Source organism: Falco biarmicus, chromosome 7 (assembly GCF_023638135.1).
Source record: "Falco biarmicus isolate bFalBia1 chromosome 7, bFalBia1.pri, whole genome shotgun sequence".
NCBI lineage: Eukaryota > Metazoa > Chordata > Aves > Falconiformes > Falconidae > Falco > Falco biarmicus.
The window spans coordinates 43,428,038-43,442,675 of record NC_079294.1 but is presented as its reverse complement, the minus strand read 5'-3'; the positions used below and the strand labels follow the sequence as shown (position 1 = coordinate 43,442,675).

Sequence of the window (14,638 nt, the reverse complement as noted above, 5' to 3'; positions counted from 1 at the left end):
AGGTGTTAGTACTTAAAAATGACCAGTTAAAAACATATTGTACTTACGTTATTCTTGGCAGTTTTGAAAAGCAAAAAAACCTGGTTTTCTCCGATATACGTTCGTTTTAGACTACACCACTTTTCAGTACTGTAAACGGAAGATAAAAGCAATAAAATTGCACTGACCTTTTCCTTAATGTAGACTCACAAACCTTGACCACCCTGATGACCTCTTTAACAGTACGTCGGAAATCATGCATTCTTGCTGCCACTAGCAGAGCTAGAGAATAAGCAGGGAAAGTCAATGTCAAAGAGGAAAATTTCCTGAAGAAAAGCAGAAAACAGTCAGATAACTATAGCCTCTCTTTGCCCCTGCCTTTGGCTAAAAAGCTGTAAATGCTTATGCTCAGCTTGCCGCTGAATACAGGTGATTGAATTGACTTCACAAACTTTGCTTCCTACCCAATAAAATTAAGCTGATTGCAAACTGCACCCTGAAAAATTCTGTGCTTCAGCATTTGGGCAACCGTGGCCAGCTACTGAAAATACAGCACAAGAACATCTCATTGATCCCATATTTTCAAAGCTGTCATCTTTTCAGCAGAATTTACTAGTCCTCAATAAAAAGATCTCCAGCAAAACACTGAATCTGCCTAAGCTGTTATCTTCATCATGGTCACCACTACCACTGTCTCGCTAGTGGCCAAGTACTCTCTGGCAAGACCCTCTACACAGCTAGGTAACTAGCACTGGCTGCATGTTCACAAGTCTGTTGATTCAGAGCACTAGCTCCGTTTTGAAGCATCACCCCCACCCATCAAGCAGTGGGTCAGTGCACAGAACAGTTTTAAGCATGCAGAACTGCTTCTTTTCAGTGGAAACTAAAACAGAGCTCTACTTCAGGTATATGTGTGAAGTGCTCCAGTTTCTAATGGGAACATCAGAGGCTGAACTAACAACTGGTCCTTCAAAGAACTATGCGTGGCACAGACATTTAGCCCAGGGAAACAAGCTAAAACCCGTCCACAGTACACCTCACGAACTGTATGTTGCATGGATGGATGCAGGGGACTCAGCACCTGCTTCCATCTATTGATCCATCTCTGTTGAATCAAATTACTTGCTCATGTGGATACAGTCTATGTAGTGAATGAAAGACCAGGCTGGTCTCCCATAGAGTCTATACCCAAATTTTTAGCAATGTGCAATAAGCAAGTACCGTTAACAAAAAGAGGCTAGAAATTTCAAGAAGACTGCACAGTTCTGGGTTCCCTAAGGTTTGACCACTATTTCTCGTTCCAGCATGCACATGTAAGATCTTTCAAATAAAATAAAGTGCATATATAAACTCTGTGACTATCTACACTCTTCATTACTCTGACCTCACTGGCTGGTACTGTCTACCTTTTAACCTAGCCCTCCCAAACTGGTAGGTTTTACGTAAGCATCATGACAGCAATGGATCTTGGAAAAAAGATGAAGAAGTAGAGGGAAATAATTTCACAGAACAGGTCAAAGAGGGCATCTCTTGCATAAGACTCTGTGTAAAGACACAAATCAAAGTGCTTGCGCTAATGGTGTCATTTTAGCTGACAAAAAAAAACCTTTTAGCAGCTAAATCTTGCAGAGAGTGAGGGTGAGAAGAGCGTCAGAAAGGAGGTTAAAAAATCCAAAATGTAAGATACAAAGGATCTGAGCAAGTAATGTAGGAGCAAGGGCAAAAATGGAGCTTGAATTTCAAAAACTGTTCCAGTGAAGACCTATATAATCTGTAGGTGCAGCACAAAACCCAGAGAATGTGGTATCACTGAGCAAATCAGAAAGTCCTCATCTGTTCCCAACTCCCAGATTCTCCTGTGCATCCCACTGTGAGGGAAGTGATACACCCAGCGTTTGACATACCTGCTCCGCAGAGCCCAGACGGCCGGCGGCCGGTGTGCATCCAGTCCCGCTTCATTCTCTGCAACAGCCTGAGAGCCGTCATGGACACCTCGTGGTTCTTATCCCCAAACTCAAGCATGTGTGCAAAACGAGGAATATATAAACATGGATCTGCAACAGAAAGAAAGAAAATTATTTCTAATCCTAACCTTTGATTTAGGAAATGCAGTACTCGAGCAGCAGCACTACTGTGAAGCTGTTATGGCTGGCTTGCTTCACATCTCAGCAAACAACATGGACTGTGCTGCTGGGCCAGATCCTCTGGTCACTGAGCTTTAGAAGCAACTTTTTAGTTAAGCTAAAACAAAACCCTTTCTTGCTTTATAGACAAGAGTTTTAAAGCATGCGCAAAGTTTTTCTTACATGCCTTTCAGAGTCCAAGGCTGCACGTGCCAACTCCAACACATGAGCAGTATTACTGGTATCACTGAAATTATTGACAAAGCTAAGCATTTGCAAAAGCTTTTGCAGAATGAGGACTTGACTTAGACCCAATGCTTTTTAATGTCTCCTGCAAAGTAACAAGTAAGGTAACTTGCAGGTCTCGTACCTGACTACAAACTAAGCTTCAAAAAAAATCAGTTTGCTTAAAATCCCATGGCCCTAGCAAAAGTCTCCTTTACATCTTCAAATTTACTTCCAGCTCCTTCTCAGACTCATATTCCAACAATACAAAACACTGTTTATTGCAGATACTAAGGCATGCTCTCCATCGGCATAAATTGTTGGAACTCAATTAACGTCAACAGCGTTATGACAATTTACATCGGCCACGGATCTGCCTCCAGATGTATAAACTTATTACAAGTGCTAGCGTTATCAGCTTCAAACTAACCAAAATATGTCAGTATGGATTGTGCTTTGCCTAAACCAATTTATAATTTATCAAACAATCTTGTAAAAGCTACACTTAACACATGTTTACTCTTATTTGAGGTATCAGTTTCTCATTTCCTGCCAGCCTTTTATCACTTGACCGAAAATCCATGATGTACAGTAAATTGTTAACTACCAGGCTCAACTCAATTTCCTTAGCTGATCCCCTATGTGGGCACTTAAACTGATAAAGATGAAAATTCAGCTGGAAACACTGGAACAATCTTATGAATTTACAATTAATCAAAGCCATTTCATTTAGCACCGAGTTCTAACAATGATGCCCTGTTGCTATCCATAATTACCAAGATCACACCGTAGGTGATTAGGCCTGTCAGCCCTGCAGAAGCATTTAAATGAACACATTTATCGAGCAAGAACTTCCAAACACACTTCCCTCAAAACCAAAGAAATGCCGGAGTGCAGCCACCCTCTAAAAGTGACCCTAAAACTCAAAGGTTTAGGAAGGATTAACTGATCCTGATGACTCGTAAGGGTGGTTGCTCTGCATTCCCAAGTATGATTTTAGAAAACTGCACTCAACAGAAACGCCCAGTTCCGAAATACAAGAAAAAACCCTTTCAGAAGCGGCAGCCCAGGGTTCAACAGACATTTAAACTTTGCTCTTCGCACTGCAGGAGCCTGTTCAGTGTCTGAGAGGGCCCAGCTTCAGCTCCGTGGGCGCAGAGTGGAGCAAGGCAATTCACCGCCTTCTCTTCCCAGTCCCAGGAGCATTTACACACCCACCTTGTTGCTCCTCTGGCATTTCTGCTGGCATTCATGCCCACCCATCATTTGACAAGATATTGCACGTCATTAATTTAAATTCTGAAGCTACCAGCCAGAAAATGAATGCATGGGGGGTGGTGGGGGCACGTGTGCACGGACCGCAAAACCTGAAGGAGGCTGTAAATGCCCAGGAAGCAACACCAGCAATATAGAACTTGAATGCAGGGCGAAGGTTAACGTAAACATGTCCCGCGGGGATGTGAACTTTTTTTTTTTAGCCCCCCCGGACACCTGGCTCCCTTCCAGCGGTGGAGGGGGGGCGCCCCGCTGATGCTCACCCCCGCGCCTTCGGGGCGAGCCTCGGGCCGGCACCGGCCGTGCCAGCGGGGCCGAGCCCGGTGCTCCCCCGAGCGGGGCCTGCGGCGGCCGCCGAGCAGACAGAGCAGGGACGCGCCGGTGCGTGCCGTAGGGGAGCAGCACCTGCCCTGCCGAGGGCTGCCCTTCGCTCATCGCTCGGGACCGGCACTTTTCGCAGCGCCCGGGCGCCACGCAGTCACAGGAAAGGTTCCGGGAACGGGCGGCGCGGCCTCCCCGCCACACAGGTACCGGGGGCGGCAGGCCCGGGGAGCGGCCCGGGAGCCGGGCCCGCCGAAGGCCGCCCCCACCCAACGGGCACGGGCAGCGCGGCGGGGGTGTGTGTGTGGGGGGGTGTGTGTGGCGGCCCCACGGGAGGCGGGCGGGGAGGGCCCGCACAGCGGGGCACGGCAGCCCCAGGGCTACGAGAACAGGCCGGGAAAAGCCCCGCAACCACCCCGGCTCGGCTCGCCCCGCCGGGCCGTGCCCCTGCGGCCGCCCCCGGCGCCGGCTCGGCTCCCCCCGCGGGGCTGCGCGGCCGAGCGGAGCGGGGCGGTGTGCGGCGCGGCGGCGCCCCCGCCCGGGCCTCCCGGGAAAGGCGGTGGGCGCCGGGGCCGCCCGCCCCGCCCCAGGAGCCCCGGGGCCCGGCCCCCGCGCCGCCCGCCCCGGCCCCGCGCTGGCTCCCGGTGCGGCGGGGCGGCGGGGGGGTCGCGGGCCCGGCGCTGCGCACGTACACCCGCGGCGGGGGGGCGCGGCGGGCTGGCACACGGGGCGGGGGCGGCTCCCCCCGCCGCGCCCCGGCGCTCCTCATTGGCGCGGGCGGCCGTGACGCGCGGCGCGGCGGCTGCCTATTAGGGCGGGAGGCGGAGGCAGGGCCCGGCAGAGCCGCGCCGAGCCCGGCCGCGTAGCGCCGCGTCCCGCTGCCGCGAGGGGAGCGCCCAGGGCAGCGTCGCCCGCCCGCCCGGCGCGGAGGAGCCGGGGCGCCCCGCGGTCAGGAGCAGCGCGGAGGAGCAGCGCCGTGCGGCGGCGGCCGCCGCGGGTGGAGGAGGAAAGTTGGTGCGAGCGGCGGCAGGGCCGCCCGGGAGCGGGACTGCAGGGAGCCGCCGCCTCGCCTCGGCCCGGCCGCCGCGGATGTGCCCCCGCCGGGCGGGGAAGGACGGAGCGGAGCGCGGTCGCTGGCAGCGGGGACTGGGCGGCTGGCTGCGCTTCACCCTCGCCGGGCTGCTGCACTCGGAAGATTTGTGGATTGACTCTCCCTTCTGACCCACTGCCTCGGCTGGATTTGTGGGCTGTTCTGCGGCTGGATTTTGGCTTTTTTTTTTTTTTAATTATTTTTTTTCTTCTTCTCTTTCCCTGGGGGAAGGAAGTGCCTGGCAGCCCCGCTCGGGCTCCCCACTGCAATCGTGGCAGTGCCGCGGAGGCTGGGACCCCCCCTGCGAGCCAAGGTGAGCGCTGGCACCGGTCCAATACAGCAGCATCCCTCTGCCCCCGGAGAGGTGCGGGGGATTTAGCCACCGAGCGCGCACACACACCAAAAAAACCAAAAGCCACCCCGCACCTAGAAGCGTACAAAATATCCAGATAGTGGGACTCGCATTTGGGATCTGTTAGTTCTCTTGCTCATGCCACTGCCCCATGGTTGCCTCAATGGCAGGATCATGAAGTGTTTGACTTTTTTTCTTCTGCTTCCAGAGACCTTAAAGAAGTCCAAAAAGAGTGTGAGGTCAAACGGCAAGGTGCCAGGATGCTATGAGATAGTGCCCCTGTCCCTGAAGAAGAAGATGGCTGCAGAACTTTACCCTGCCAGCACCAACACCAACATTGCAAACAGTAACGCCGCCGCCGCCGCCGCCACCGCTGCCAACAGCAAGAAGAACGCCCTGCAGCTCCAGCAAAGCGCCCAGCCGCCCCCGCCGCCCCAGCTCCAGAACCTCAACAACAACAACTTGGAGAGCGCCAACTGGCAGTCCTTCCACCCCACGCTGCGGGAGAGGTAAGGGCAGCCCCGGCGGACCCCCCGCCCCGTGCACCTGCGCCAAGGCCGGGCTGGGGCGGCCCCAGCACCGGGGGCCCCGGCGGGAGGAGGCTGGGGCGGCCGCGGCATCGGGCGAGGGGCTGCCCGCGGCTAACGGGGCTTCTCCCCCCTCCCCTCGCTTGCAGGAACGCACTGATGTTCAATAACGAACTCATGGCTGACGTCCACTTCATCGTGGGCCCACCGGGCGCATCCAAGAAAGTTCCTGCCCATAAGGTTTGTACGGATGATTTCTGGGTCCTTAATGCTGCTGCGCGTATTGCCTTCTCCCCCTGCCTTCCAACTAGGTTCCACTTTTTTTTTTTTCTAATTACAGCTCTCGTCTAATCCCAGAAGTAATTCACATACGCTGCAATTAAAGGGAGCAGTCCAAGGCAGTCTTCTGCCTCCACTGCAGCTTTTAACTTTCCCTAAGCGTAGCTCTTAGCAAAAGCCAGCGCACTCAGCATTTACCGATGTGTATGACTGAGGCTTCTCTCTCTTTATTTTCCAGTATGTTTTGGCAGTCGGTAGCTCAGTCTTCTATGCTATGTTTTATGGCGATCTCGCAGAGGTCAAATCTGAAATCCATATACCAGATGTGGAACCTGCAGCCTTTCTAATCCTATTAAAGTAAGTGGCCACTACAAGTCTACTAATTACATGGACAGAATCAATGTAGCTTATAAAATATACATCTCCTAATTGGCATTGTGCAATACGCACTTATTACTGTTTACTTCATGTGCTGACAAATGCTGAACATCAGATTCACTGCCAGCAAAGATGATGATAGATCAATCTTTCATGGCCTATATATATATTTCCCCCCCTCCCTAAGAAACTATCTTTTTCCCATCTAGATACATGTATAGTGACGAAATAGACCTGGAAGCTGACACAGTTCTGGCTACGCTGTATGCTGCCAAGAAGTACATCGTGCCGGCCCTAGCAAAGGCTTGCGTCAATTTTCTGGAGACCAGTTTAGAAGCGAAGAACGCTTGTGTCCTGCTGTCTCAGAGCAGGCTCTTCGAGGAGCCAGAGCTGACGCAGCGCTGCTGGGAAGTGATTGATGCTCAAGCAGAAATGGCACTGAAGTCAGAAGGCTTCTGTGAGATAGATCAACAAACACTAGAGATCATTGTAACCCGGGAGGCGCTCAACACCAAGGAAGTGGTAGTTTTTGAGGCTGTTCTCAACTGGGCAGAGGCTGAATGCAAAAGGCAAGGGCTGCCGGTTACGCCACGCAACAAGAGGAACGTATTAGGAAAAGCTTTGTACTTGGTGCGGATTCCGACCATGACTTTGGAAGAGTTTGCCAACGGAGCTGCCCAGTCCGACATCCTCACCCTTGAGGAAACTCACAACATATTCCTGTGGTACACAGCCGCAAATAAACCCAAACTAGAGTTTCCGCTGACAAAAAGAAAAGGACTCGTACCTCAGCGATGCCATCGGTTTCAGTCGTCTGCATATCGCAGCAATCAGTGGAGGTACCGAGGGCGATGTGACAGTATTCAGTTTGCTGTAGACAAACGGATATTTATAGCAGGACTGGGATTGTATGGGTCGAGCTGTGGCAAAGCTGAATACAGCGTCAAAATCGAACTGAAGCGCTTAGGAGTTGTCCTTGCTCAAAATCTGACAAAGTTTACTTCTGACGGCTCCAGTAACACTTTCTCTGTGTGGTTTGAACACCCTGTGCAGGTTGAGCAAGACACGTTTTACAATGTAAGTGCTATTCTTGATGGTAATGAACTCAGCTACTTTGGGCAAGAGGGAATGACTGAAGTGCAGTGTGGGAAAGTGACATTCCAGTTCCAGTGCTCCTCGGACAGTACTAATGGAACTGGAGTACAAGGAGGACAAATACCTGAGCTCATTTTCTATGCATGATGCATTTCACCTTGATTGTATTCCAATACTGCAATGATGCACATTAAGGGATTTTTCAGTTTTACTATGAACTCTGCAGCAGTATGGAATGTTACGCTACTTACCTATCTGCTACATCAGGCTATACAAATAAGTGAAGGAATGCTCTTGAATTTAATCTTATTTTATTTATTCATAAGCTATTTGACTTAATTATTAAGACTGCAACAAGCAGAAAAATGTTAAATTTCGCACGTACTGTGCATTTATTTTGTATATAGATAACTAACTTGCAGAGTGCAGCTGACTTAAAACAGAATGTTCTAAACTAGAGCAGTTTATGAATCTGTGAAATATAAAACATTTTTACTTGCCCTAAATCCTGTGTACTTGATCATTGCTGATCTTATGGCTTGTGTCTGTTAATTCACCTACAGTACAGTTAACAGGGGTGACAGTCCTGTAGTCTGGCCCCTGCTGTGCATCTACACAGGGCATTAGCTATCACTGCAGACACGAAAGCTGCCTTGCCTGGTAACGGAGATTACCCAGCAGCAGCCTTTACTTTCCTTCGTGAAAAAGGATGCTGACCTATGCAGAAGCTCAGTTTTTTTGGGTGTGTTGCCTAAGCTGAAGACCAGCAAACCATGAGTGTAATCAGGGTTGATCAAAATCATCCAGTGGTTATATCTGAAAGCTTCTGATGCCCATTCACATACATCCTCTGACTTAACCTCCAGCTTGCCCAGCAAACGCCACACTGACACTTGCACCTGTCAAACTGCACCCCACTCGAAGGGCCCGAGTCAAGACATACAGATGAAGTTTTAATGCAGTGACAGGCTTCATCACAGGTTTAGCCCACAGCTGTGATACTGGCAACCACTGTCTAAATATACATCCCACCCTCACATTTAGAAGCAGACGTTTGAGAAATACTTGCAATGTCGTCTTTTAAGTTCAATTAATTAATAATTAGAAATAAGCCACCTTAAACAAAAGCTGCTGCCTCTTTCCTCCCTCTTTTTTTTTCTTCAAGCATAGTCTCCTCCACTATGAGCAGCCATTGTATAGTTAGTACCCTTTTCTCAAAGGGGGATAAAAGTGTCTGACAATTGTTACAGAGGAGCCAATTAGAAATACTTACTGTTTTTTAATAAATATATTTTGTCATAATGACCCTGGAAAGAATACTCAAACAGCAGTCTAAAACCAGTATTTTTTCCATGTAAAACAAGTACCTCTACATTTAATTTAGAAGTGTTTTCTGTTTGTCTCTTCCTAAGCTGCATTAATTTTCACCTTGAAACTAAGCTGCAATATCAATTCTGCCTGTTCTCTCTTGAAAGTAATGAAAAATAAGGCGGCAGCTGAATTATTGAATACAAGAACTTTTTACCAGATACCAGGCTATGCTAATGAAGCCCGTGCACAATAGCTGTGCACTGCCACATACTACTATCTGGATGCTGTTATGATGATGCTCTGCATGTGAGCTGCTGGTTCTTTTGCTGCAAAGGAAGGCAGTTACATGCCCAGCTGCGTACATCTGAAGGGGGGGGGGGGTGGTGTATGTCTTGTTCTTGAACACAAAGACATCTGATTCAGTACAGATTAAGGAGACAGAGTGGGAGTGAGAGCGCGAAAAGACACATGAAAATTCCTGCACAGAGGTGGGTAACAGTCACAAGACCTCTCTATGAACACTCCTAACTGCAATTGGCATGACTTCTGTTGGCTTAAAAGCTACAGCCAAGACAATAGCTTTTTCTACCCTTTTGACAGGTTAAAACCCACCTCCCTATCACTGTACAATTTCAGTGATTACTTACTAATAAAAAAATTATGCATATGCTTGGAAAAAGTTGCTCCTCTTTTTCCATCTAGCCACTTGTATTTCAAGCACTGAACACAGCTACAGGTGATGGACAGATAGTAAATTTGGCAAATAATTATGAAATGTCACATCTCTGTGGAATTAGTGTGTGACAGACCTGTGCAAGCTTGTAGTTGTAGACGCACACAAATTTGTTATACATCAGCCCATTGTTTTAGCATAGCCTAAACTACTCTCAGAAAATGCAACAAAATTACTTGTAAAAGAAAATTGCATCTTGCTCCCCAAAAAACACTCTTACATAAAGGAGAACAGGCTCTTGTAGTCAGCAATGCTCTTCTGCCTGGATTGATTCCAGCTTCATTTTTAAGTTACCACTCTGGTATTCATCACACAGTACTATGTACATATACATACATGCATATATATTCTTGTCAAGTAACCATGCAGAAAATACACCCAAATACTCAGAAGTCAACTCAAAGAAAATACCTATGGCTGGAGCATTTATGCAGAGTTCTCTGGCCAACAGAAGGAAAGTTTTTCCCAGCACATAGACATTCACCTATTAAAAGACAAAAAAACCCATTATTTAAATCTTAAACCACAAATGCTTTTAATAGAACATTTATATGGAAAGGAAAAAAACCCCAACTTTTGGGATCTTAAACAACCTGCTTTAAAAAAATTCCATTGAAGTAACACAAGCGATATTCATTAGGTATAGAATAATACTTGGTGCTTGTCAAGAGCTGCACAAATTAGCCTTGTAAATCAAAGCGTAAGCTTATTTCGAAAAAAAATGAAAGTTGTTCATCATGCTCTTCAGTGGGCTCAGTGTTGCTCTAGTACTTGGACAATTTTTCAGCTGTCACCTAACACTGTAAAGCATGAAGTAGACTTTAATATAATATCAGTACTTGTAAAGTGTTATTTATCTTGCAACATAACAAAACCTGTGCAAATACTCACAAGTTAGTGCAAATTTCAGCTCTGCATGATCATGTGAAGTGGGATAATTAAAGTATTGCACAAGCACACACAAAACTTTTCCACCAAAGCAAGGAGTGGTGCTACATGCTCCAAGGGTTATTTGTCAACTCTTAGTGTTTGGACATTGACCCAGATCACCCTATTTTGAAAAAAAGATAAATCAATTCAGAAAAGCCCTAAACCACACTAAACCTGCTAAGGAACCAGGGACAGAGCCCTGCTCCCCTGCCCTCCTTCACTGTTGCACTCAGGAAGATACAAACTGAAAGAGGAGTTACTCTTTATAATCTGATTTGCAATTTATAGCATAGGCAGCTACATTTGTATTTTTAAAGTCTGAGGAAGTTTTCTTTCCCTATCTTAATATGTGTTTTTGTGGTCAGCAGGAAAGGCAGGATATACTTCAGTTCGCAATCAGCCCCAAATGTTCCCACGAAGCTCCATGAACACCTTGTTCCCCCAAGGTGTATGTAAAGGCCAAAGTTAGTATTAAAAAACAAAACAAAAACAACCCAAAACAACAAAACCCTCCATCCTCCTACACTACAAACAAATAATTATTTTTTTTTTTAACCATAGTATATTGCTTTTATGTAACAGAACTGCAGTGGTCGGTCTTATGCCAGGACAGTGAAGGTGTTTACTAAGCAGTCAGTTGCACAACTGAGTTGCTGATTATGGTACAAGCCCATGGAAATAAAAAAAAATAAAATCCTTGTTAATAAGTATATTCTCTTTCAGTTTCACAAAAGAGCTTTAACAACATTAGTTTAAAATACGAAGTTACATTTAAACAAAATGAAAACAAAACCTGACACGTTTTTACCTACACTTCCAAACTTTTCTTCATGAGAGTGTTATGTGTTTTTCTCAAACTTAAAAAAAAATTTAAAAGTGAGAACTTTAAATAAATCCTCAGAATGATCATTTATCCTGCAAGTGAGTGAGCAATCAAATGTATATGGTATGATGGTAATTCATTCCATATTTAGTGAAAAGTGCTGAGTATCTTCCATGCTGTGTGTGACCGATGGTTGTACTGGCTTAGAAGATACAGAAGTATAGTCTTAAATTTTATTGTCTTTTTCCTGAAATACCGGACAACACAGAAATACTATTCTATGGACAGGAAGGGAACAAAATATACCCTTTGAATAAGAAGAATATTTCTTAGGAAATAAGCCACCGAACTTTATACAGAAAAGTAAGCACCTACTGAATCTGGCAATTCATGTAAGAGTGTGAGAGTATGTGACTCTACCTGAGCCACAGAGAACAGACATCACTACAGCAAAGTATCTGCAGTGTCTCAGTTGGCTTTAGATGTTCCAGATTCACTGCAAGCTTGGAGTGGCTTATTTTGACCTTTTGTCTAAAGAATATTATAAAGAGTGCGGGTTTGGCTGTAGTTTTAGCCTTCTACATTGGCTGACCAAGTTTCTATAAATCTTAAACCTCATCACTTCGATCTTGTTCTGCAAGGACAGTTTCACTGCACAAATCAATACAGTTACTTCAGTGGAGCCAAGAACACATTATGTTTCCATCAGAGGCTTCACAAACTCGTCTAGTTCTTTCATTTTAGTCTAGGAAAAAAAACCAACCCAACCCACAACCTCAAATTCAGACACTTATTTCTCCTTCTGGCTTTTCTTTGTCATGACATCCAAATCCTTGATGTCTGTCCCCATCAAACCGTGTCACTTTAAGAAACTCCTCCCAGGCAAACTTTCCATAAATGCAACCATCAAAGAACAAATAAAATTCAAGAGGCATAAAGCAGCAGGGCTTTTCAGTGAAGTTCTAACAATCACAGTGGGTGCCAAATTAAATCTAAAGCAAAGTCAAATGCATAATAAAATTCCTTGATGACTATCTTCCTCACCTTGGCCTAACTAAAAGTCTCTGGATCCATGGTCTACTTGAGAAGTAATGTACTTAAATCTAACCCGCTTTTCCACTTCACCCACATCATCAATGGTTTATGACCAGCTTCAAGGTGTAGGCAGTATATTTACACAAAAGAAATTCAAAATAGAAATGGAACATCAGGGAATTTCTTTCTTTTGATCATCAATGCATTTCTTTGCAGTTTCTGGTTACCACCAATTTAGAAAGCAAGCATAATATACAGTGGATTACATGCCCATATTGTTTTTCTCATGAAGCTTACATGTTTTTAATGCCAAGGTAAAGTCACAAAAAGAATCAGGAGTATTTAATTGCTTCCAGTTTTCCTGGAAAATCAGTAGGAAAAGAGACTTCAGGCCTCCTCAAACAGTACGCTTCTCATCTTTAAAAGTTACCAGACAGTCACAGGTGCTGGTGCATGCGTCATAAATGGGAAATTAAAGATGGCATAAAGCTCACCCAGAAATCTGTAATGGCACTGAACTGCTTAAACATGGTATTTAAGAACTTCTGGTTTTAGTGGAGGAAGGCCCTTTCACTAAAATTTTATGCCACTGTCACTAATTTCAGCTACTACTCACGCACACAGGCACATCCTGTGACAGATGAGATATGATATATAATAGGCATATAGATAGTGTCTTTCCTTACTCTCATCATTTGTATGTTTTTCTGCACTCCATTAAGCTCAGAAAATTGAGAATTAATTTAGAGGCCTACTTTAATTTCCAGTTCTTTCTTCATTAAGAACTTCTTATACAAATTCATATACTCCAAGCCATCAAAAGCTTAACACTCCAAATTTAGAAGCATATGACATTTGCATTCATAAAACCTAATTTTATATGAGTCCTTACAATGGTGAATAAACAAAAATGCCCTTCTAAAAGGATGTCTCTGGCTTAGACTTGAATTGGTGCAGCTTTCAAGCTTACCACATTAACTTCGGCCTTTTTCCCCTTCTTAATTTAAAAGGGCCATACTGAAAAACAGTGTTTCCCCAAACTCTCCCCAATCAAAACTGTCAAGTGTGACAACTGTTTCATAGACTTTCATAAGACCTACGCTCTTTGTGTATTTTCATCAAATATTAAAATTTCCTGAACTTGATGCAATCATTATATTTGAGCATCAACACCTAATACAACAGAGAACAGTGTCATCCTCTGTCAGAGGGGATATTTTAAAGTAATATCTGCATACACTGATAATGTTTACCATATTATTTTACATTCAGTTCACATGTAACAGACTAAGCTTAGGAGCATATGGACCTGCCACTGAGTTCTTTAAAAGAAACACTCAAGATTCTTCAGCAAGAAGGCATCTTTCAGACAAAAAGTATGTACTCACCAAAGAACTGCAAAAAAACCCCACCCAACTGGTTTTACCCTTTTTACAGAGGGACTTAAGATTCTCTAAGATGTTGTCTTTTACCAGTAGTTAGTTTCTGCTCTTGTTATAGAACTTTATATTAGTTAAGTAACTTGGAGAAGGAATGGCTTCCAATTACTCATTTACATCTTTACAGAAAGATCCTTCTACTTGCTATACTCTTTGCCCTTCACAGTATTTTTTTGGAGGTACAGTCTTTTCATCTCACATCTGTCAGTCATCAGATGATGATTTCAAAGGGACACTTCCATGGGGACTCTTATCCTTTCAGAATTTCCTCTTGCCTTCACATCATGCCTGATGTGTTCAGAAACACCAATATACTTCCACTTTTAGAAATAACAAATACCTTGTTTTCAATAACACAGGAATTCAGCTGTTCATCACTAACACCTTTCAGAATTTAAAAAAATCTTCTTTGGGAAACAGGGAATCTCCCATTCATACAGTTACCAAGTCACTTTACCTTCTAGACAGTAGAAAAAATAAAGCTGCAATCATTGAATGGAAGTTTTTGCTTGACCATAAGTTCCATAAATTTATAAATCAATACCCTTTCACTATGAGCAATTTCCAAAAAGGTTTTTCAAGACCATGATGTGGCAATTCTGGGAAAATGTTACACATTGTGATGGTGGTTAAGGTATTCTGTCTTTTAGAAAGCCAAAGACTGGGCAGCTGGAATGCAATGAGAATTCACACTGTGAAACATCCATGGCTGCTTGCCTAAAT

The 14,638-nt window shown here is 45.2% G+C and overlaps 2 protein-coding genes across 5 annotated transcripts in view; one reads left to right on the top strand and one right to left on the bottom strand.

Annotated features, from left to right (window-relative positions):
- BRF1 (BRF1 RNA polymerase III transcription initiation factor subunit) overlaps positions 1–14,638 on the bottom strand; it is a 175,625-nt gene that overhangs the window by 86,647 nt on the left and 74,340 nt on the right. The window contains exons 5-7 of one of the 3 annotated variants that reach the window (XM_056344999.1): positions 10,100–10,172; positions 1,884–2,033; positions 168–261 (exon numbers count right to left, since the gene is read on the bottom strand). In XM_056344999.1, coding sequence (XP_056200974.1) covers positions 168–261; positions 1,884–2,033; positions 10,100–10,172 — 317 coding nt within the window. Of the gene's footprint in view, positions 1–167; positions 262–1,883; positions 2,034–7,336; positions 7,468–10,099; positions 10,173–14,638 lie in introns of those variants that run through there. The other 2 variants (XM_056345002.1, XM_056345000.1) reach the window with 2 other exon arrangements.
- On the top strand, positions 2,529–8,150 carry BTBD6 (BTB domain containing 6). Of its 2 annotated transcripts, XM_056345004.1 has the most exons (5): positions 4,741–5,326; positions 5,574–5,874; positions 6,042–6,132; positions 6,410–6,528; positions 6,759–8,150. In XM_056345004.1, exons 2-5 carry the CDS (start codon positions 5,663–5,665, stop codon positions 7,789–7,791), a joined length of 1,455 nt encoding a protein of 484 aa, XP_056200979.1. In that variant the 5' UTR covers positions 4,741–5,326; positions 5,574–5,662; the 3' UTR covers positions 7,792–8,150. The 2 variants fall into 2 exon arrangements, with proteins under 2 accessions (XP_056200978.1, XP_056200979.1); XM_056345003.1 differs by having other exon boundaries at positions 2,529–5,874.

Coding starts and splice junctions, on each gene's coding strand:
- BTBD6 (XM_056345003.1), top strand. CDS start 5,504: ATGCCACTGCCCCATGGTTGCCTCAATGGCAGGATCATGAAGTGTTTG. Junction 5,875..6,041: donor CACCCCACGCTGCGGGAGAG/GTAAGGGCAGCC, acceptor CCTCGCTTGCAG/GAACGCACTGATGTTCAATA. Junction 6,133..6,409: donor AGAAAGTTCCTGCCCATAAG/GTTTGTACGGAT, acceptor TTTATTTTCCAG/TATGTTTTGGCAGTCGGTAG.